The following is a 23,590-nucleotide window of genomic DNA, read 5'->3' as shown; positions in this document are numbered from 1 at the left end:
AACCCTTTCGCTGTGTCGAGTGTGAACGCACAGCTGGGGTTTATCAGGTGAGGCCAGTGACCCAGATTTTGCACTTTCACCACTTGGTCTAGGAATCTGAGCCCCTCTGCAGCCTTTCCCGCCCTCCCGCTCAGCCCAACTCCCAACCTCCCGGTGATTGGTCTCTTCAATCAGGAATTGCTTTTTGACTGGTGAAGCTAGTGCAGCTCTGCTCGGGCAGCCCTCGAAAAAAGGGATACAACAAAGGCCAGCTCCTGCTAAGCAGCTCCACACCGTGCTTGCCAGTGACGCCGGACGCAGCCAGCCTACAGCGACTGATAAGGTAAGAGTAGTCTAAGCGGGGAGTACAGCCATTACTATACTCCAGTAAAACCCCACCACACTTAGTAGCTAAAACCATACACCAATATGCACACAGTATAATTATGTAACTGGTACTCATCATACAGCCAAACTTGAACGTTTTCCTAAGTGTTTTTTCCATAAATGTGCCAAAGTTAACCAAGGTGTTTTCCATTCCATTGATGTGCCCAAGTTACATCTAGGTGGTTTTCAGCTGCCATGCCAAGTTGCATCTGGGTGGCTTTCCATTGCTGTGCCACAACGGATTCTAGGTGTGTTCCCCATTTCTATGCCAAAGTTAAATCTCAGTGTTTCTCACTGCTCTACCAAAGTTGATTCTAGGTGATTTTTCATTGCTGTGCCAAAGTTGAATCTAGGGGATTCTAGTTTTCACTCCTCGCTCTGCCATGTTTGCCCCAGATGTACCTCCTTCTACCCCCACTCAACACCCCCTTGAGAGCCCATCCCCAATTCTCTCCTCTCTCAGCAGCCCCCCATGCAGCCAACACTTCACCATTAAAAAGCAGACTACCAGCTCACTGGTGCACCACTCTCCAGAACCCTTTCAGTACTCACCAGCCCCAGCCACTCACCCTGCATGTTCATTTTCACCCCCAACCCCTCCTGACCACTCCACACAGGAATAAGGAAGCCCTGAAGGCGTGCAACCCTCCCAAACCCCTCCTTTGCACTGCAGTGTATATCTCACACTATAAACCACCCACATCCATGACATTGACCACCCATCAGTTTCCACTTCTCTGCCCTTCACCCGACCCCCTTGGACACCTACCCATCTCAGCACAAGCTAACCTGACCCATTCAGTCCAGTCAACACATGCCCCACAAAACACACAGGCCGTTCTCATCGTAGACTGCCACAGACACATTGCTCTCCCCATTTCCTCCATAGGGAACCCTCTGCTCTCTCCCCATCCCCAGGCTTCCCCACCCACCGATCCCCAACCCCGTCCTAGCCCCCTTCACCTCCCCTACACAACATCCCTCTAAAAAACTCCCTCCTCCTGCACTTCCCCACCTTTCACTCCACATCCCTGCTACCCCACGCCCAACTTCCTGCCACTCCCAAAGCGGTCAATACACCAGAATTCTCTCAAACTATCCTTTGCACTCACCAACACCAGTTCAGTCACCAAAAATAAAAACCTCTTCGACCTCCTAACCACTGAAACCCCAGACATCTTATTCATCACTGAAACCTGGTTCACCAATGACTTCAACCCCCAATGCACACAAGGCCTTCGGCTACACCCTGCTCGTACATAACAGACCAAGTAGTGCAGGAGTGGGGTGGGGAGGAGGGGGTCCTAGTCATCCTCCACAAACACCTTTCAGTGGTATCAACTGTGAATCTACCTTGAGGCACTAAATGCTAATCTATTCTCGCCAAGTATCACCACAGCCCTTCGCTCACCCACAATTGCCTTCTCCTATATAGGCCTCCCAGCTACGAACAAAATTTCGCTGGCTCCCTTCATCCACACGAACCAGCACCCTGCACTCACTTTGCTAGGAGATTTCAACATCTGCTTTAATGTTCCTGCCAACGTCATTACCCGCTCCTTTACTGACAATCTGAGAGCTCTCAGTCTAATAACGAATTTCCCACCCAACCCACATTGCAGGACATAACCCTACACACTATTCCGCACATAAGGAATAGTCTCCACACTCCCATCTCACCCACTCATATGGGCTGATCATCACGCTATACCCTTCTTACATCAACACCACTTCCAATCTCCTCAACCAACCAACCACCCTGGCCACCCTCCTGCTCTAGAATTAAATCAACTCTGACCTGGCCAATTCCCTACTTCCCTCACTCCCTGATCTCTCTCGCAAGGAAGGACACCCCTCCAATGACCTCTTCGACCAATGGCTCTCCAAAGCTATGATCCTCCCTCATACCACCCAGTCGCCCCCTCTCAACGATCAAGCCCACACCAAACATGGTACACCCCTTCCCCTCAAAGATCTCAAAACTCTCAAGCATCACCTATAGCGAACTTGGACAACCAAACCTGCACCACAACACAAAGCAGCCTTCGCAATATCGAACAGGGCGTATCTACACGAAATCAAGAAAGCCAAAAAGACCATTAATGAAACAGAATCTCCAACTCCACAATCCATGCAGAGAACTTCACAAAATCCTTGGGGTAATTCCATTCCCCAAGTTGCCTAACACGCGCACACCCCCCCCGCCGCTCCCAAACTCACAAGCTCTCTGTGATTAACTTTCCAACCATTTTCATAACGTTGCGCTTGAAAGACATTGTACCATCACAACAAAAATAGCTATGATCCCCACCCTCCCAGGCCCCTAGACATCTTGCCCTTAGTCAAACCCAATCCTTTCCCTCCCTACCAACGTTCTCTTCATTCTCAAAACTTTCCCAGGCCAATTTCTGCAGCCTACTATCACATAGTCGACCCTCTGGCTCACCTGGAGATGCTTGCCCAACCCACCAGCCCCTTCTCCCCCACCCCTGGTAAAAATATATTTATTTACCACCACCTGTGCTAGAGGGTACATCAATAAATCCTCAGCTGGCACCTTCCCAGAGGCTTTCAAAACTCCTCATGGCAAACCGCTACTAAAAAAAACAGCCACTGCCCACTCTACCCTTCAAGCTACTGCCCAATCACCAACACCTGCTTCACTTCTTAACTACTTCACTGTGTGGAATACAAGCAACGTGGCCTCTTCACAGAAGCCTATAGACTGTCACCCAGCCCAATCAGGGTTCCGACCCCCCCTTGTGAAATGGAGCCCTCACTGGTCTATTGGGATGATTTTAAAAGAAATGAAGATTCAGATGTGTTGCACTCATCCTCAGATTTATCTACAGCCTTTGATACCATCACTCACACAGTACTCAGGAACAGGCTCCTAACCCTAGGCAAAGATACCACCCTTAATTGGATCATCTTATTTGTAATAGCTCACAAATTATTCTCCCACTGTTCTCCTCCGCCCCAAAAGGGTTGTCACAAGGAGCCTCCCTTTCACCCCTCTTCAACATCTACCCAAGCCCACTGCAGGCTCTTCTCCCCTCTCACAGACTTGCCTGTTGCTACGATTACAAAGACACCCAGGTCATTTTTAAAATTCCTAAGACTCCAGCCTCCTCACTTCCCAACCTCGTCTCTTGGATATCGAACTTCGGACGACAAACCTCCTAATCCTCAACCAGGTCAAATCAGAAATCCTAATGTGGCATAACTGCTCCGATTCCCCAACCATTAGCATGTTCACAAGCACTGGTAGCCCCCACCTACCACCTCTACCTCTGTTCAAAATCTTGTCTGTGTCCATGGTACATTCCTCTCCAAACACAACTCCACACCCAGAACCTGCCACTTCATCTATGCATCCTAAAGCGCTATCCTTGGAGTCTCTGCAATACTGGCCATCACCTCCCGCCTAGAATACACCAACTCGCAGACCAGCTCATGAAGCTCCAAAAAATCCAAAACTCAGCAGACTGCTCCTTGCCCTCTGGTCCAGTGAACGTATCACCCCGCCCTCAGTACTACACTGGCTCCCCATTAGCTTAGGTGCAACCTTCAAAGCCATGTGCACCCAAACCAAGCCCTCCATAACACAGGCCCAGAGTTCCTACAGAATATCATCCACTACCCCAGAAACATCTGAACAGGCTCAGCTCTCCTGGCTATTGCCCCTTACCACTGCACCAGAGTTGGCATCTCAGTCTTCTTTATCCTAGCTAGCACCATCTAGAACACTCTTCCTCTGCACATTCACAGAGAACTAGCTTTCCTTAAAAGAAACTGTTCAAAGCCTGGCTATTTGGCACATTATCCTGAAACCCGTCCCCAGCCTAATTCCCAATTGAAGCATAAGATCACTCATTACCAGGTGGCACCGGCAGATCCAACACCAGCACTGGCTATAATTGCAGCACCCCCACCCCTGACCTCACCTGGCAGCAGCCCGAAGCATGCACACCATCAAAACACCAATCAGGACCCTGGTTCCCCCACAAGCACCACCAGCCGAAACACAGCCTTCATACTGTTTCACACTATGAAATCTCACAGGATTGATTAGTCACTGCACCTGGCATGTAAGGGAAAAACAGGCAAATCAAACTCAAAGTAGTTGTGATGGAATCGCCACCATGGCACTGAGACTGGGATGCACTGCGAGAATTGTAATGGGAGGAACTGTGCAATGGCTATGTCTTGCGCCAGAAGAGGCTTCACTGTGCATTACTCTGGGAAGGCAATAAAGTAGTAGCCCGGGAATCACACTGGAAGGATGGAGGAATATCGCACATAAATGAACTACAAGATAGGCTGCACATCTGGGTAGATTGGTCATGCTATCCACCTAGAAAAAGCCTGCAAGTATAGCCTGTGCTCATTTAGTTACAATTAGTTGACAAACCGTCGCTAACAGCTTCATTGCAAACGCAGGAATTGAGAGAAGCCAATATCTAATCAGCACACAAAACAATTCACCATTGAACATGCTGCTAGGTACATAACACCACCCGCACACATCAGAATACAGCAAGGCCTGACATTTGGTCGTGCTGGTCACATAATTCTCTGCCTACTTACACCAGACCATGCCTCAACACTTCTGACATAGGAATGCTGCAAACACCATTGACTAATTCAGGCATGCTGAACACATAGCGTGTCTCTAGCACTCTCACCATCTCCCGACTTCTCTCGGCACCCATCCAAATGCCAGACGTCATGGGTTGCTCTCTACCAGCACCAGGCCATCCCTGCTAAGCCTTATTCAGGCCAAATGCACTAACTCATTCTAATCTTACTCTCGGACATCCAACACTCTGGACTTCTGTCCTCGAGGGTGTTCACACCACCAGTGCATTGAGACTAATAATGGTAAAAAGGTGCCATTATAAAATGGCAATACCCTGAGAAACAGAAGTACACACAAGGAAGCCAAGAGAAAATAAAGGGCAGACCAAGGCACACCCCAGCAACACTGCACAGAAAGTGCCGTGTACTGCGATAGGAAAATGCAGATGTCCAAAGTTATAGGAAAGTATAATTCCAATACAGTATTGAGTCCTAAAAGGCACACCCCTAAAAAGAGTAATATAGGAAAAGGTGAATGGGTACACATACCCACTCACTCAGGAACATAGAAAAATAATCCACAAGTACAGCAAAAAAGTGCTAGGCGTCTCACAGGTGAGGAGACTAGCATACAAACGAAAATCTGTCTGGAAAATTGATCTGAAAGAAAGGAGAGAACTTAGCTATCCTTGGGTACATTTTTGTAGAACTTATTAGTTTGAAACTAAAAATGATGCAATTGGCTTGTGGTGGTCATTAAAGAGCTCATAACCAAGAGAAACATTGTGTTGAACTCTGAACTGTGACACAAGAGTCCACTCATTTAAGTGTTTGGACTTTGAAAAGTTAGGTTACTGCACTTGTGACTGGTTCCAATCACATTACTGCATTACTTACTCGATTTGTTTGGTGTGCTATTTGAGAATGTACGGGAAGTGAAACATTGGTGATCAGAATGCAAATATATACAGACTATTATGATATTACTACCTGCTAATTTCAGTTTTAAAAACATTTTATAACCAACTGTTATTGTGTGCGCAATTATGTGAGGACTCGTGGAGAGCCCAAAACCCTACTCACACTCATGAGACCAATCCTTGACTGCTCATCCATGTACATGGATTGGATTTTGGCTAACCTCTCAGAGCTCCCCGTTCATAACTAGGAGTGGACTAACAATCTGCCCACCAGGCCAGATTCTAGAAATATATCTAACATAGTAAAGGAGTCAATGTCAACACGAGGTTGAAATGTGAGTGGAGAGGAGGTGTCTAGTCACACTAGGATTATTTCAAGGTTTTTAACAGTGAAGGGCCATTGCTGCCTGTATTCAGTAAGAGGCAAGGCAAAAGAGAAAAGGTTACAGCAAAGGAGTATATCAATGTGTCAGTATTAAATTCAAGTGATGGCATATTGGGTCGGACTTAGTTCTAGATTGTTTGCACAAAGAACTTTGAAGTGGAAATGGTGGAATTTAGTTGAAATATTATCTGCATCTCATGGAAAGCTAAGTCCATGTTCCGGATGATGATGGTGAGGAGGATTTGCTACTCAGAGGAATGAAGGTTCCAAGGTAAGTGTCACACCCAAGATTTACCAGGTTTTTCAAGCGGCATAGCGAAGTGGGGCTGTGGATAGAATACGAGCAGCTCAATGTAGATGAGAATACCCACATCACTGTCAATTATGTGCTAACAGGTCATCCTGGCAGCAAGTTTGTTTAGTGAGGTATGCTTAGATGCAGAAAGGAGTTTTGGCGTGGCAAGATATTTATGCAGTAAAGGGCACCTTTTTATCTTCCCAAATAACTAGATCAAGGGTAAACATTAGCAGTGGCAAGCAGATAGCCAGTCCAAAAAAGTAACTTTCCTCTTCAGTTCTGCATGTAAACGCAGCAGACCATTTCTTACTCGTCAAAAGTCAATCATTACTAGCCAACAGCGAGTGGCAAAACCACATTATGAGGCCTGGCCAGCTGATAATTGATTAAGTGAAATTCTGACGTTAGAGGGTTCCAAAGCTCGGGGGCCAAAACAGAAAAGAAACTTTCACCCAGTCTTAGGTTTCAACAGGGAAACCCAAAGCAATCCAACAGAAGAACAAAGAATGAAGGGGATTATAATTGTGTGGCTTGGCCGTCACCAATAAAGCACAGTGGGAAACACAAAGTATGCACTGATTACAGGGCAGATTTATAGGAGTGTAGTGGAAATCACATACTTGCTACCATTTACTTCTGTCATGCTAGCTTACCCAAGGTTCATCCAGGTTTGCCATCTTCATTTATGATTTACTGCCTGTAACCCATCTAAACCTGTTATGCGCATGCCATGACCAAATACACCAGATATGCGGAGAGAAGCAGCCAAATCCTTTGACTGTGCGCTTGTTGGATGTCTCCGGTTTCGCTTGAAGCAGGTTTAAGATCACTGCCTTGATCGGCAGACTGTGGTAGTGTGTAGACCTGGCACCGATGTGCAGAACAGGCTCTGCCTGAGTACGGTGAGGACTGTAGCTGTACTAGAGAAAAGCAGACTTGCCTGAACATTGTATTCAAATAGGTCTGCTGCCTGTTGCAAAGTTCACCCGCTTAGGCATAAGAATACAGTTGACGGCCATGCATTGTATTGCGAGGACAGGTGCAGATAAATTTTATTCCTTGACCATTGAAAGTTGCAATGTATGCTCCCTTACATAGGCGACCCTGGTATGGAAATGCATAAAAGCTATGCGAGCTCAAGGAAGAGTACCTTTTGGCGTTGGTCGCAGTATAGCAGTCTTTTGCACAGTTTCCTGTCCTGTGGGCATCAGTTTGTTACTTTTACATTGCATTTGCAAGATGGCGAATGTTTCCACTACACGAGGAATATGCTCTGATCTGTACAGTAGATAATGGAGCAGCCACATTCTCTACAACGTTAAGGCAGTTGATAAGAGGAATAACCCAGTAGAGCACGTTCCCCGGTAGGCAATGATGGCAGTAACTGCAGTAATCTGATGTGAGGGGGAAGAAAAAAGGAGGATCATGCAATGCATCTTCAGCTAAAAAAGAAAACAGGTGTTTGACATGGCGTTAACGTGTGACTAGTGAGAAAAGATGCATTTCAGGTGAAGGTCAGGTCCCAACCTCGCATGAAAGAAGCATGGCACCTTACCAGTCAATGTTAATGAACAGTGCTGATTAAGTGTCTGAAACAAGGACACTGCCAATTTGCATAGGGTCTACAGTAGATTTTTTTCATAATACGAGACGAAGAGTAATGGACTGTAGCCAACTAGTTCAAGGTCTAGGAACACCTCCAAGATATTTGTAACCTTACTCATCAGGATGTTCCAGCTAAGAATGAGAAATGTAAAAGGAAGCAGAGTAAATTGGATACAGAACACAAGATTAAAATGGCCGTTAAGAAGGCCGGGAATTTAAGTGTGGCTTCTGTTCTACATCTGGACAGTTCTGTCCGCTACATTGGCAGCTGAAAGTGACAATGAAGGAGGGGGGAATAAGCGAAGGACCGTAGAAATCAAACAGATAACACAGAATTATAAAGGGTTCTCTCGGGTAAATAATTAATCTGCTCAATTCTGGTGGGGCAAGGGGTTTGCCCTGTGCAGTGGGTTTGAGATTATGGATAGCATGGCTAGGTGATCCAGACCTTCAACAGAGGGCAATGGGATATGCCTTTTATGAGGTTAACTGTCCTGTCAATGTCATCTAGTATGTGGTCTGCAGAGAACCTTCTGCGAATTGTCAGAGGGCAAATTGTTCCAAGTTTGCCATTTGTGATTCAAGTTGGAGGTTTGGTAGGAATGTCAAACTAAACAGTCTCCACAAACCTATGTAAGTAAAGTATATGGTATTTATACATCACAAACCCAGCTATCAAGCAACATTGGCTGAGTTAGTTGGGGCAAGGCTGTGCTACGAGTGAATCTACCCAACTCGTTTCCTGGTGCAACAAAACTGTTAGAAGGGGTTGTTGAAAACATAGGGCAAAGTGTACACGGACAAGGGGTTCGTGGTGTCAAATTAGTGCAAAGGGAGAACTGAATTGCCTGCCATGGAACAGTGTTAGAAATGTACATCTGTGCTACACCAGCCACACTGTACTCTTGCTGCCCTTTGCTGACCACACTGCTCATCCTAACCCTTCACCTTGAAATCACAACCTCATAATGACCCCCCCCCCTCCCCCCACCCTCCACTAGTGCTGTTCGCATCAAATCACTTCCCGGCATGATGCAGGATGTGTAACCACCATTCAAAGCCAAAATAGTTCTTCACCCAGATTCCCTTGTGCACCTGAACAAAATAGCCATCTCAGTGCACTGAGACACCAATGCCATCATGACCGTGCAGCCTAGCCAACTAAACTCTGATCCATCTCACAAGTTCTCCAGTCTGTACAAAAACACTACACATTGTCCACTGTAGTCACTTCAATCGTGCTCGTGAAGCGCCTTAACTCAAAATTTCCAGCTGCTCTACTTGCCAAAAGGGACCGTCACACTGCTTAAGAAAACCCAATGAACCCTCACTGCAAAGCTTTCAATACATTGATCCCACCCACACCCCACTCACCCCTCCACAAGGTCAAGACATCCCTTGAATTTCAGACTCACCTGGCGGTGTCGGCCTCCTGCACATGCTTTTGAACTGTTTGGTACTGGTTTTACAGAAGTCGTGTGAGGTAGACACAGGGGAGCCTGCTACGGAAACACCACTCCCTTGGCAGGCCAGGGGGCTGTAGGGACACATTTTCAGGCTGGCTGTGTCCAAGTCTGTGCTGTTACATTCTGGGGACATGTTCAGACATTTCTCATCTGGCGCAGAAGAGAAACAGTCAGAATACTCAAACAGCAATAGTTCAGCCAATAAAAATCCAAAGAAAACTGCTAAAGCACAAAGTTGCACAAATGTAGCTACAGCTCTACAATTGGGAAAACACAATCCATAACATCTGTACAACCCGAACATTTGCTCTGTGATGTTAGTACTGAAATTAAACAGGCCATCAGCAATAGCTACTGTTTAAGGTTATTCACCCAAGAGGTAAAGAAATGCAATAAGCCTCCAAAACCAGTGCAACCTGAAATCTCTCCCTATTGTGGATGGCAGTCAAGGCTTTTATCTACATACAATGCCTATAAAATGGGTACAACATAAGGCACAGCACAGCTTTAGGTTGCCTGCACTTTAATCTGTGCAATCCGCATTTCAGGTGACAATTCCATCGATAGAAATGGTCACAAAAAGGACACCAATTTAAATTAAACCTCAATAGCATTCATAAATGAATACAATAAAAAAATGTATTCAGATCAACCCACATCTTTAAAAAAAAGTATTTTCTGTACCATGCGTCTAAATCTGCAGCAACACTTTCATTGCAATGTCATTGGATGCACGAACCTGCAACGACAGCTGATACAGCGTTTCTAATACAGAAACATAGGGACAGTCTAAACAATCAAGGGTGTTATCAAAGTGATCCTGTGGATCCAATTTTTAACAAACTAAACACTCACCATGTCCTGCAATTGGGTCTGGAAGCTCCTCAAATGAGCCGTCATGCATGTGTCCGTTGGGGTGCTCAGAATTCCAGAGACCAGAGAGTTTGTGGGCTGAAAGGAAAGAACTGGGATCCCAGTCCCCAGGGTTCCCGTGGCAAGAGGATGAGGACGACGAAGAGGATGATGAGGAAGAAGAGTGTGAACCACAGGTTTGGGATTTGCAGGATGTGTGAGAAAGCGAGACCTAAACGAAAAGAAACATCACATCTCAGGACACAGAATACTGATCTTAAAGTAAAAACAGAATGGCACTGGTTAGGGGCACCATTCTACCATAGGTGCTAATGTAAAGTAAGGAAGCCTAAAAAGAAAAACACTGAGAACAAGGGATAACAGGTCACAATGTGTTAGAGGCTGAAGATAAACACCACAACATGGGTGGGACCAAGAACACATGCCAGGATAACACTGCACTTTTGAAAGTCAATGGCCCATGCTGGGAAGGACAGCCGAGAAAACCATACTGGTGTATTGACACAAACCCATGGATTGGGACTAAATTCTTGCTAAAACAGCTAGTGGTTGCAGTCTTCACACAATGTCAAAAGCAGGGTTGCGCCTGTTTAGTACAAGTAGCTGAAAAAAGTAAAATAAGTTCTGCCATCTAAGCCATTAGCAACCACAATTACAGCTCTAGGAAAACTAGCACTATATCGTAAAAAATAAACAGAGGCTAGGTTATTACCAATTAACAGTCATTCCCCTAAAGTGCTCAGTTCAGCAAACCGCTCTCTGAATATTATAAAGTCAAACAGCGCATTACACGAGAAATATATGATAAACTTGTTCCATTTGTGTGTTAACCTTTCCCACAAGGAATCTTCAAGCTGACCTTTTCATTAAAAATGTGAAGCTTCACTTGGCTTCCTGTAAACTGGTCATGCCAACTACCACAACAAAAACAGAGCACAGAGCCATTCATTAGTCATGAACACTCACTCTGCCGTCTTATTATGAGGTTTAACCTAATCAACACTCAATCCACCACATGTGTTGGTACAATTGCCCATGTCCCATTAACGTTACTTTGGCGGTAACAGACTAGCAAGGAAGAACATGCCAGAGAATTGTGGTGTACATAGCATAGCAGTAACCAATCACAAGCATTCCTCTGACCAAGATTTTTCCATGTCGGAAAAATTGCAAGAGTAAAGTAAAAAACAATGAAGAAAAACTATATTTGGATCTGGTACATTGAAGGTGATTCAGCATTAACGGTGATACAAGTGATGGAAAACAGGGTTGATACAGAAATAGTTACATGGTTGCGTGAAAAAAGGAGCATCGTATGAAATTTTCAGGAAATTGAGATCTAGATGAAACAATTGAGATTTTCCCTGACAAAATGGCACTCATTCACTGTCACAGAACTAGGTTGAAAGAGCTGCATCTTCCTCTGAAATGACCCATGCACTGTTACGCTCACCTGGCTCCCATAGAGGCGATCTGGACTGAACTGCTGCGGTCTCCACCAATATGACGCATAGGGCCGAGATGACAGACTGGACTGGCCCACCTAGCTTTGTTTGCTTGGCCCATAGGAATATTCTTCCGCAAGTGGAGAAAGGGAATTGACCACCCATGGAGTTGAGTGTAAATCCCCCCCCACCCCGCTGTTCTTCCCACTGATCACTTTGGATGTTCCCTCTTATAGTCTCACCTGATTTGAAAAGATGAGCTCTCCATCCTGCATTGAGCGCAGGGGCGCGTAGATAACCAGTTGCTTCACTGGCTCGAAGGAATTGGTGAGTTCCAGGACAATATTGACTCCGATATTCCCGGCAAGACGCCGTAAGTATGTAGTTCGTAAGAGTTCAAATGCCTGACTTTCACTCTTGTCCGATTCCTTGCAGGTTGCAGCTTGACCCTACTGAAGAGTTCCTTGTGGTAACCGGTAATGTTCTGGTAAGGATTTGTATTATCCAACACAGTTCGATAAAATAATATCCATATGTAACCCGTTGCTTTCTCCCTTATTCAGGCGCTGAGAGAAAGTATGAAGTCTCGGGGAATAATGCCTCCGGCGGTAAAATCAGGTAAGTCTTTTGTGGTGAGGAGGGTTCCCCTTGTTAGTCCCTTGTTTCACCTTGCTGTCCTTTTGTTTCCCCTTAGGGGCCGGGGTTCGGCTAGGATGCAGTGGAAGCTGCGCCGACCCGTGAAGAATAGTACCCCCGGTGGTAAAATCAGGTAAGTCTTTGGCGGGTATTCATCTGTGTATTCCCTTGGCTCACCTTGCTGTTCTCGTCTTCTCCTTAGGTGCCAGAGTGCGGCGGTAACATGCAGGAGGATGCGGTGAAATGTGAAGATGCTGCGAATGCCGGTGAGTTCAGCGCGACGCCGCAGCAGGCGAGGCAACGCGCCACACAAAATATCTTTCTTCCAGCTCAAAGGCGCGATGGATCGGGAATTCAGGTAAGGATCAAAGGTATTGCTCTTGTTCTAACCTTTTCTCCTTCTTTCTCCCTTTTTCTAGGAGCTCCAAACTCGAGGCGGGCGTGGCAGAAGACTGGATGCAGACTTGCAGGCACGGTGAGCGTTACGCTGCTGGATGCAGAATAACGCAAAGCGTGTGCTGCTCTTCGGGCGTGGTTTAAATAGCCTCCAAAGTAGTCCCAGGTAAGAATTCCTCCCCAGCCCCACCCGAGTAAAAAAAAAAAAATAGTCCCTAGGTAAAATAGTCCCTTCCAAGCCTCGTTTGGCTTGCAGCTCTTGCAGCATGGTCTGCATCAGGTAAGTTTTAATCTATGAGCCTGGCGCCTATGGCGCCAGGACTGACTCCATATGAGCCTGGTGCCATAGGCGCCAGGACTGCACCCAAATAGCCCCTAGCGGGGGTTGTTGGGCTTGCTTGGGGTAACTTGATGCCTGCTTCTGGGGTTGCTGGACTTTGTCTGGGTCCCCGGGGGTAGGCATGATATGCACGTTAAGTTAAACTCCAGGTTCAGATATAGTGAGAGGTACACCACTATCCTTGCTTGCCACTAGCTTGTCCTACATTTAAATTAAGTTAGCAAAAGGAACAAGTTACTTACCTGTAACTGTTGTTCTCCAGCATGTGTCTGGCATGGATTCACATGCTCATGAATATTCCCCGTCAGGCTGGGAATCCTCGGTAAAGAAAGAAAAAAAAAAAATCAGTTTCGTTTCTGATCTGTCTTTCTTAGTAGTAAACAATCACTGGTCTTTGGGTCATACGGTCCTCAGCCAATGACTGCCCTCCCCCAAAACCCCGCCCCTGGCAGCCATCCTCAGATTTGGTAGCATGTAAAGTGGCAGTATGAGCAAGTGAAGAGCCGCAGAGGGGAAGCAGGGAGGGAGGGTTCGCATGTGAATCCATGCCAGACCCATGCTGGAGAACAACAGTTACAGGTAAGTAACTTGTTCCTTCTCCAGCATGGGGTCTGGCATGGATTCACATGCTCATGAATATAAGAATACATAGCAGTACACACATGCACAACCATGTGTGAGAGAGAGACGGGTCTGACGATCCCTCATAGTCCGATCCGACATGTTCATGCAAAACACACAGACCTTCACGTGCGTTTTGTCCTCGTGGAGGCAGTAAAGGCATTTCGAATGCTCGTCCTCCTTGAACACATTTTGTAGGTTGCATCCAGGGCAGATCCTGAACAGTTTGCCGGGAGTCGAGATTCCCTCCTCCTGGACCATGTTCTTCTTGTCCGCGAGGTAGGCCTCAAACTTCTGGAATCCACCAAGAAGCGTAACTAGACAAACTTCACCCTTGAGGGCCGTAGATAAATCCAAAACGGGTCCCCGTTGATCGGAAGAAGAAACGGTGGAGCTTGATGCTCGATTAAACCGAAAAAGGAGATAAATCTCTTTGAAAAAGCACAAAACACAGTAAAAGCTCGAGAGGTATAGCACGAGGACTCCCAGCACTTGAACGTGCAGTAAGAATTTGAGGGTGGCTGCCAGGGGCGGGGCTTAGGGAGAGGGCAGTCATTGGCTGGGGACAGTATGACCCAGAGACCAGTGATTGGTTACTACTAAGAAAGACAGATCAGAAACGAAACTGATACTGATTTTTTCTTTACCGAGGATTCCCAGCCCGACAACGGGGAATATTCATGAGCATGTGAGTCCATGCCAGACCCCATGCTGGAGAATGAATCAATTTAGCAACTCTCAATGAACCGGGACTATTGCACATAAGGAGTTGCAAAATGTATGCCATGTCACCAGCCCAACTTACATCCCTGCCCCTCTGTGGGAACCCCTGGGAAACGCCACCCTTTTTCAGCCCACCTACATCCCATGTCAACATATTCATGCCACCCCAGTACCGCCATTGCTCACCTTGGCCCCTCCCCAAACTTCGACACCACATTCCTCCTGCCAAGTACCCCCACCCTCTGCTCCCATTGCCCTTAACCCCCTTTCAGTCTCGATGTATTGTGCAAAGGACATTTTGCACTGGATTACATGCAGAAATCTTCGCCACAATTCATGGTGTGCGCACTTAGTTCACTCCTGGACTAGGTGTTAGAATCAAGGTCTTACCTTACAAACAGGGTGTACCATTCAATTTTGACCTAATTCACAGACCACTCCCCACAGTGAGGCACATTGTGAACTATACACACTGTGGTCATCAGCCAGTGAGGTATGTTTTAAGTTGTTTCCTTAACCCAAAATGACAGCAACAGTGAGCATAGATTTGTTCCTTGCAGGTCCCCATTAAACAGTAACTTGAATTTAGAAGTCCAGTGAGACTTCACAACACAAGGAGGGTGCATTTATCTGATAAGCATGTAAACTGTGTGGCTTATAAGGGCAGGGGCAACCTATGATTCTAGGTTGGCAGCCACGACCAGACCTGACCCCAACATTACTAGGTATCAGATTCCCTCCTTACATGACATCCTGTGCGTTTGCCCAGGAAGAAGTGGGACAGGTTAGAATCTCCGGTCCATCTCCAATTTGGCAGTCGCCAATTGAACCAGTGTGTCCAAGTGGAGACTAGGTGTGCGGCCAGCTCCAAAAGACTAAAATAAATAGTGGGTGGACTTGTCCCAAAGCAGCTGACTTGGCAGACTTGAGCAGATCCTACACTAATCGGAAGGTTAATACAGCTGGAACCTGCGTGCTCCAGGCCCCTCTCCAAGACCAGGAAGCTCTGTGGCACAGCTAAGTTCCTTACCACAGGACTCCGGTTTCATTAGTACATTATGTTAAGAGTTTTAACACTGGTCCAAATCACTACTGTGGTCTCGGATAGCCTAGACTTTGCTTATCGTGTCCCTGCCAGGGTTTTCAGGTCGGATCTATGAAAGAAAGGATATTTAGAGGGAGGGCTTTGGGGGGGGGGGGGGGGTATTGTGTTTGAAAAAGCATGTTGGTTCTGTTACGTGCACACCCTATTTAAATGTTTGAGCAGAATAACTGCTTTAAGGGTCAAGCATGAATGCAGATTTTCACAAAGTTACTCACCGTAGTGACTACCTTACTCCTAGTCCATAGTCCCCTCTATACTTGTGGGACATCCCGTCCTTCGGGATGACAAAAATGTGTCTTTCTTACGCCGGGAGCACGGACCATAGGTATTAACGGTGGATGAAATTTCCCTTTAATGGAAAACATTCTTGAGAACTGCCAGGCCAAATTGGGCATCAGCCCGGGAGCTCCGGTCTAGACAATAATGCTTGCAAAAAGCTGATGGGGAGGCCGGCGTAGCTGCCTTGGCAATTGACACCCAGGGACATACTTTTGGAAGGCAACGGCAGCCGCTTTGCCCCAGACCAGCTGTGCATGAATGCCTTTAGGTGGTCGAAGGCCTTGAACCTTTTAGGCCTCGGAAACACATGAATCAACCCAGCAGAAGATGGATGCCTTTGAGGCAGGTTTTCCTTTTGGATCACCAAATGCCACAAACAGTTGCGAAGAGCTTCTGAGTTAGCTAGTCCTATCGAGGTAGAACTTCAGAGCCCCTCCGACGTCTAGGTTGTGCAGAACCCTCAGCATCAGAGACCAAGTTGGGGAAGATCAGCAGAGATCTAGACTGTTTTATGTGGAATTTAGAAACCACTTTAGAAAGGAAAGAAGGGTGTGTGCGAAGAACCACCTTATCATTATAGAAAGTTAGGAACGGATGTTCCGCAGAAAAACCTGAAACTCACTTATCCATCTTGCAGATGTTACCGCAATCAAAAAAAAAAACACACCTTCCAGGATAGGTACTTAAGGTCAGTAGTAGCCATGGGTTGAAAAGGCTTATGACATAACGCAGTGTTGACCACATTCAGATCCCATTTGGGATGAGGGGCCAGAACCGATGAAAAAAGATGCAGACCATAAGCAAAGTGTCTTTTAATGACTTGATTAGCCAATGAAAAGGAACGGCTGTCTGTAGATAGGTAGGCCGCAATGGCGGACAAATAAATCCTGCATGATAGGACATGTGCGCCAGAGGCTTCCAGGTCAGATATAAAGTAAACCGTGTCGATAGAAGCATGCCTCGGATCGAGCTCTTTGGCCAAACACCAATGGCAAAAATGGAGCAATTTGCTCCTATATTAAGCCCTTGTGGAAGGCTTCCTGGCTGCTTGGATTACGCGCATGCTGTCCTCAAACAGATTGAACTGCGCTAAAGAACAGAACTCAGGCCGCCAAGCTGAACGATTGATTGGGAGGGGACACGGGGGGGGGGGGGACCAACAGGTGCTGCAGTTCTGAAAACCAGAACCTGGATGGCCACCAAGGAGCCATGAAGAGGAGGGTACAAGTTACTTACCTGTAACTGTTCTCCAGCATGGGTCTGGCATGGATTCACATACTCATGAATATTCCCTGTCGTCAGGCTGGCAATCCTCGGTAAAGAAAAATCATTATCAGTTTCGTTTCTGATCTCTCTTTCGTAGTAGTAACCAATCACTGATCTCTGCGTCATACTGACCACAGCCAATGACTGCCATCTCCCTAAGCCCTGCCTCTGGCAGCCATCTTCAGATTTGGTAGCACGTGAAGTGGCAGTATGACCAAGTGAAGAGCCGCAGAGGAGTAGGCGGGAGGGTTCGCATGTGAATCCATGCCAGACCCATGCTGGAGAACAGTTACAGGTAAGTAACTCGTTCCTTCTCCAGCATGGGGTCTGGCATGGATTCATATGCTCATGAATAAAAGAATACATAGCAGTACACACATGCACAACCACGGGAGAAGGCAAAGGCTCAACATTAAGCATTACATCCAAAACTCAACATTAAACAATTCTTACCTCCTCACCAGGCTCACCTTAGGCGAACAGGTTGCGCAGCACTGCTTGGCCGACCCTGGACTCCTCGCTGGAATCCCGATCGACGCAGTAGAATTTAGTGAAGGTGTGCATCGACCTCCAAGTAGCAGCCCTGCAGATGTCCAGCAAGGGCACACCAGATAGGAACGCCGTGGTAGCTGCGATCGCTCTGGTGGAATGGGCTCTTGGACGGCCAGGCAGCGGTCGGTTTGCCAACCGATGACAGTACATGATACAGCTGGAGAGCCATCTGGAAATGGAAGCCTTCGAAGAGAGCCTTCCCCTGATTGACAGGTCCAAAGTTCACAAAAAGTTGTGATGTCTTCCGAAAACTCTTTGTGCGGTACACGTAGAACTTCAGCGCTCTAGCCACATCCAGCGAGTGCAAAGTCGTTTCAGCCGGCGACGAAGGCGACGGGAAGAAAACAGGAAACACCAAGGGTTCGTTGAGGTGCAAGTCCGACGGCACCTTGGGCATGAAGGAGGGGTGCGTCCTGAGCACTACCCTTGTGTAGTGAAAAGTCAAGTACGGGGGATTGCAGGAAAGGGCCTGGATCTCTCCCACCCGTCGTGCGGAGGCGATGGCCACAAGAAACGCTGTTTTCCACGACAAGAACTTCAACGGAGCTGAGTGCAGAGGCTCGAGCGGAGGTCCCATGAGCTTGGTCAGCACCGCGTTGAGCACCCGCGCCGGGGCCGGTGCCTTCACCGGCGGGAACAATCTGAATAGTCCCTTCATGAATTCTTTCACCAGACTATGAGACCACAAAGACGTCCGTCCCGTGGTTCTGGTGTATCGGGAGATCGCAGCAAGATTAATCTTGATGGAAGCGTGCGCCAGTCCAGCCTTGGCCAGCGTCAGTAGGTACAGCAGTACTTGAGGAGCCGTAATCCGTAGAGGGTTAATCTTCTGTGCGTGGCACCAGACAGAGAACCTCTTCCATTTGTGTCCGTAGCATTTAAGAGTTGAGGACGCCCTGGCCTTTGCAAGAACCTCTCTGCAGTCGGCCGCTATGTCGTAACCTCCAAATCTAACGCTGCCGGAGCCAGGCCTGCAAGTTCAGCGACTTCGGGTCGTGATGGAGGATGGCGCCTCCTTCCCTGGAGAGAAGATCCGCGTCCACTGGCAGCTTGATTGACGGGGACGCTGACAAGTCCAGAAGGTCGGGGAACCATATCTGCCTCGGCCACGCAGGTGCGACGAGGATCATCCTGCACCGTGACCTCTTGAGCTGGTTGATGAGCCAGATCAGCAGCGGCAATGGAGGGAACGCATATAGGAACAGGCCCTTCCAGGGGAACGAGAAAGCATCGCCCATGCTCCTCGGCTGGGGAAACCGGCTGGCGAACCTCCAGGATTTGGATTTCTTCGCCGTTGCGAGCAGATCGATCTGGGGAGTGCCCCACCGTCGGAAGAGGCGGTCCACTAGATCCTGTCGTAGTTCCCACTTGTGGCACGAGCGCAGCTCTCTGCTGAGCGAGTGGGCGATGGTGTTTTTATCCCTGCCAGATGAAACGGCACCAGAAACATCCCTTGGGCGACGGCCCAATGCCACAGATCCTGAGCCTCGTTGGCCAGGGCTGGGGATCTGGTACCGCCCTGCTTCCTGATGTAGAACATGGTGGTGGTGTTGTCTGTGAAGATCCTCACCACCTTGCCCTTGAGGGACGGAAGAAAGGACCTGAGGGCCCAAAACACTGCACCGAGTTCCAGGACGTTGATATGGAGGGACTTCGTCGGCAGCCAAAGGCCCCTAGCGTGCCGATTTTCGGTGTGCGCTCCCCACCCTTCCAGGGAGGCATCCGTGGTCACTCTTCTGGTGGCCCGGGGTCTGGAAGTCCATGCCCGCCGTCAGATGCGCACGGGTGCCCCACCACCGGATCGCTCGTCGGAAGCGGTCGAGTGTGATCCTGTCCTCGAAGCTGCCAGTCGTCTGGATCCAGCGAGCGTCCAGGAACTCCTGCAACGGGCGCATCCGAAGCCTGCACAGGCGGATGAGATAAATGCAAGAAGACATCATTCCGAGGAGGGATTCGATGGACCTCACCCTGGCCACGTCCGCAACCAGCATCCGCTGCACCTTGCCCAAGATGCCCCTCGTCCTTTCCTCCGACGGAGAGGCCAGAAGCGCCACTGTCGAGTTTCGCTCCCAGAAACAGCGCGTCTTGCGCGGGCACCAGGTGGGACTTGGCGTAGTTTATGGAGCATCCCAGGTCCGTGAGTAGTTGGATGGTCCTCGCCGTGTGCTCCACGGCGAGCTCCTTTGTCTTTGCTCGGATGAGCCAGTTGTCCAAGTAGGGGTAGACGTGGATCCCCTCCAGGCGCAGCCGCGCCGCCACCGTTGCGAGGCACTTGGTGAACACCCTGGGTGCCGACCTCAATCCGAAGGGAAGGGCTCTGAACTGGTAGTGACGCCCTTGGACCACGAATCTGAGAAGCTTTCGGTGTCCCTTTAGGATGGGGATATGGAAGTAGGCATCCTCCAAATCCAACGACGACAGGAAATCGCCCTCCTCCAGTTGACCCAGGACGTGCTGGAGGGTGACCATCCGGAACTTCTGTGCCTTGATGAATTTGTTCAGTCATCCTAGGTCCAGGATGGGACGCCATCCTCCCGTCTTCTTCACAAGGAAGTATCTTGAGTAAACTCCGGAGCCCCGAAGCCTCTTTGGGACGAGCTCGATGGCGCTCTTGAGCATCGACTTTACCTCCAAGAGAAGTTGAGGGACGTGATGTTCCTTCCTTGCCACGGGGGGGACGCGCGGGCACTTTAGAAACTCTAGCGCGTGACCCTGGGCCAGGGCGTCCAGCACCCAAGGGTCGGTGGAGATGGACTCCCACACGCTGACAAAGTTCGCCAGCCGGCCTCCCACCGGGGTGCTTCGGTTCAGTCCTGCTTCGACGAGGCTTTGCAGTCTTGTCCTCCCTGGCGACGACAGCGGGGGTCCGCCCGACTTGCCTCGTCCCCTGTAGGCTTCCTGTGATGACGAACGGGCCGCTTGACGATAAGTGGAAAATCCACCGCCGGAACCTTTGGAGGCACCCTGCTTGCCTCCGTCGCTCCGAAAGGGCGGCCGTCATTGCTGGAGAACACCAAGAGCCCGGGCCGTCTCCGTGTCCGTCTTGATGGCTTGTAGGGAATCGTCCACTGTTTTCCCCAAACAGGTTGCTCCCGTCGAACAGCATGTCCAAGACTCTGGTCTGCACGTCCTGACGGAAGTCAGTTGCCTTGAGCCATCCACGCCGTCTAAGGCAAACGCCGTTGCCCAACTGGCGAAATCCAGTGTCAGCGATGTCCGTCGCTATCGTAATGGCGTGGTCCGACGCCACTTCTTCCTGCAAGATCTCTAGGGTCTCCGCCCTCTTGTCGTTCCAATCTCGTCGGGCGGGGAAGCCTGGGGAGGAGGTGACGACGGGAGATCCCCGTAAACCTAGTCGTCTGTGCCCGTCGCGGCCGTGTCAGTCCCCGTATCATCCCCTTGGGTCATGGACGGGGAGGAGGGCTGAGCAGGGTGCGATGGTTGAAAAGGAGGTGGAGGATGAATCCTTCTCTTAGGAGGAGGGCTCCCAGAAGGGCCTGGCTCCGGGTCCCCCGTCCGGAGAGGTTCCTCCGTTGGTGGCAACAGCAATCTCGTCCTTATCGCCAAGCATAAGGACTGTATAGCCAACAAAATGGCCGCCGAGTTGTCTTGCGGCAGTGGTTGAGGGGAGTCCGACGGGCGGTCAGGAGCCCCGTCAGCACCCTCGACGTTCTCGTCGTCTCCTACGTCGGGGTCCTTCCCGACGGGCTGGTCTTCTTCCACGCCAATGCCGTGGCTTAAGACTTCGATCAGCTCTTCCTCAGAGGTTGAGGCCGAATCCACGAAGACCTTCTGCCCCCCCTTTTTCTTCTCCGTCGGAGGTTTCACGGGGGTCCTGTCGATGGGCATGAAAGAGGACTCCCTCCGCGGAGGCAGGGAGACTCTGGAACCCGAGGTCGCCACCACTGGTGTAGCCTCCACAGGCTGAGCCAGGGCCGCTGTGACTGTCTCGATAGAGGCCTTGGCCAGATGGATTAAGGCTTTCACCACCTTAGGTGCGCTCACCGCCTTCTCCTTGGGGGGAGGGTCACCGCCTCGCTCCCCCTCCGATGGGGCCTTCGAGCTCGACTGGGGTCTCTCCAGGAGCTTCGCCGGGTGCCCGGCCTTCCTCTTACCCGAGCCAGAGCGTTGGCTCGTGGTTGATGGCGCCGGGGAGGATGCGCCCTGCCTGGCGCCCGTAGAGCCCGACCGTTCGGCGCTCCGGGTGCCAGCGGACTCACGGTGCTTGGCCTTCTGTTGGACCCCCATCGCCGGGGCTCCCTCAAAGGTCTTAGAAGACCGCTCGGACTTCTTCTCGCCTGACGGGCTCTTCCCTTCCAGCCAGTTGGCGAGACGCAGATGGCGGTCCTTCATGGTCCGCTCCGACATATTGCCACAAAACGCACAGTCCTTCTCAACGTGCGTCTTGTCCTCATGCAGGCAGTAGAGGCAAAGGGAGTGTTCGTCCTCCTTAAAGACATTCTGAAGCTGGCATCCAGGGCAGACCCTGAACAGCTTTCCGGGCGTCGAGCTTCCCTTCTCCTGGGCCATGCTCGGGATGGGCCTGAGAAACTTCTGGAGTCCTCCAAAAGCGTGGCTCGACGAAATCTTCACCCTTGAGGGGCGTAGAAGAATCCGACACGGGTCCCCGTTGATCGGATAAAGAAACGGTGGAGCTTGAGTCTCTTTTGACCAAAAAAGAAAATTTTCCTAAGAAAAAGCGCGAAAAAAGCACTAAAGTTCGAGCGCAATAGCACGAGGATCCCAACACTTGAACGTGCGGTAAAAATCTGAAGATGGCTGCCAGAGGCGGGGCTTAGGGAGATGGCAGTCATTGGCTGTGGTCAGTATGACGCAGAGATCAGTGATTGGTTACTACTACGAAAGACAGATCAGAAACGAAACTGATACTGATTTTTCTTTACCGAGGATTCCCAGCCTGACAGGGAATATTCATGAGCATGTGAATCCATGCCAGACCCCATGCTGGAGAAAGTGCAGTTTGACGTGCTCCCGAGTTTGCAGTGTGACCGATGAAACAGTGGTACTGGAGCTTTCATGTTGTCCCACGGGATCTCGAGGGCGTCCCCCCAGGAAGACACTCCGAGCCTGTGCCTGGATGCATAAAGAGGAAGTTTCCCATTTGATGAGGTCGCAAAGAGGTCCACCTCTGGAGTGTCCCACTGCTGAAAATGTCTGAAGAAATAGTTTATCTCCCACTCGCAAATCGCTGCTGATTGGCGTCTGAGGAAGTCTGCAGCCACACTGATGTCACCCGGGATGTGTACAACTTGGAGCCAGACATTGTGCTGGATGGCACAATTCCAAATTTGTATAGCAAGGTCCACAAAGAGCAGAGACTTGGTGCCCCCCTGTTTGTGGATGTAGAGCATCACTATGGAATTTTCCGTGCGAATACAGACCACACTGCTGGTGATAGTTGGTTGAAAAGCCTTGAGCGCCAGAAAAACTGTCAGGAGCTCCAGGTAATTGACATGGAACCGCCTGTCTTGAGGCGTCCACAAATCGTACGCCTCGAGGGGACGCAGTCTCGCTCCCCACCCCAGAAGGGAGGAGTCTAGTAACAGTTACTTCTAGGCAGGGCTCCTGGAAGGCGGTCCCCACAGAAAGGTCGCTGGCGGACGACCACCACTGAAGATCTGCCATCATGCAGGATGCGACTGGAATCATCTTGGAATCCGGTTCTGTAGCCTGAGATCAGCTGCCCCAAAGAGCTAGCTGAGACTGTCTCAT

General features: G+C 49.3%; 1 protein-coding gene across 1 annotated transcript in view; it reads right to left on the bottom strand.

The window, feature by feature from the left end:
• The window catches only part of FAM193B (family with sequence similarity 193 member B), a 734,659-nt gene that overhangs the window by 515,234 nt on the left and 195,835 nt on the right, over positions 1 to 23,590 (bottom strand). Inside the window, exons 3-4 of the mRNA XM_069651510.1 lie at positions 10,477 to 10,705; positions 9,571 to 9,771 (exon numbers count right to left, since the gene is read on the bottom strand). Coding sequence (XP_069507611.1) covers positions 9,571 to 9,771; positions 10,477 to 10,705 — 430 coding nt within the window. The remainder of the gene's footprint in view (positions 1 to 9,570; positions 9,772 to 10,476; positions 10,706 to 23,590) is intronic.

The sequence above is a fragment of the Ambystoma mexicanum genome, chromosome 3p (assembly GCF_040938575.1).
Source record: "Ambystoma mexicanum isolate Mex_15411 chromosome 3p, UKY_AmexF1_1, whole genome shotgun sequence".
Taxonomy (NCBI): domain Eukaryota; kingdom Metazoa; phylum Chordata; class Amphibia; order Caudata; family Ambystomatidae; genus Ambystoma; species Ambystoma mexicanum.
This window is presented reverse-complemented; position numbering and strand designations above follow the sequence as displayed.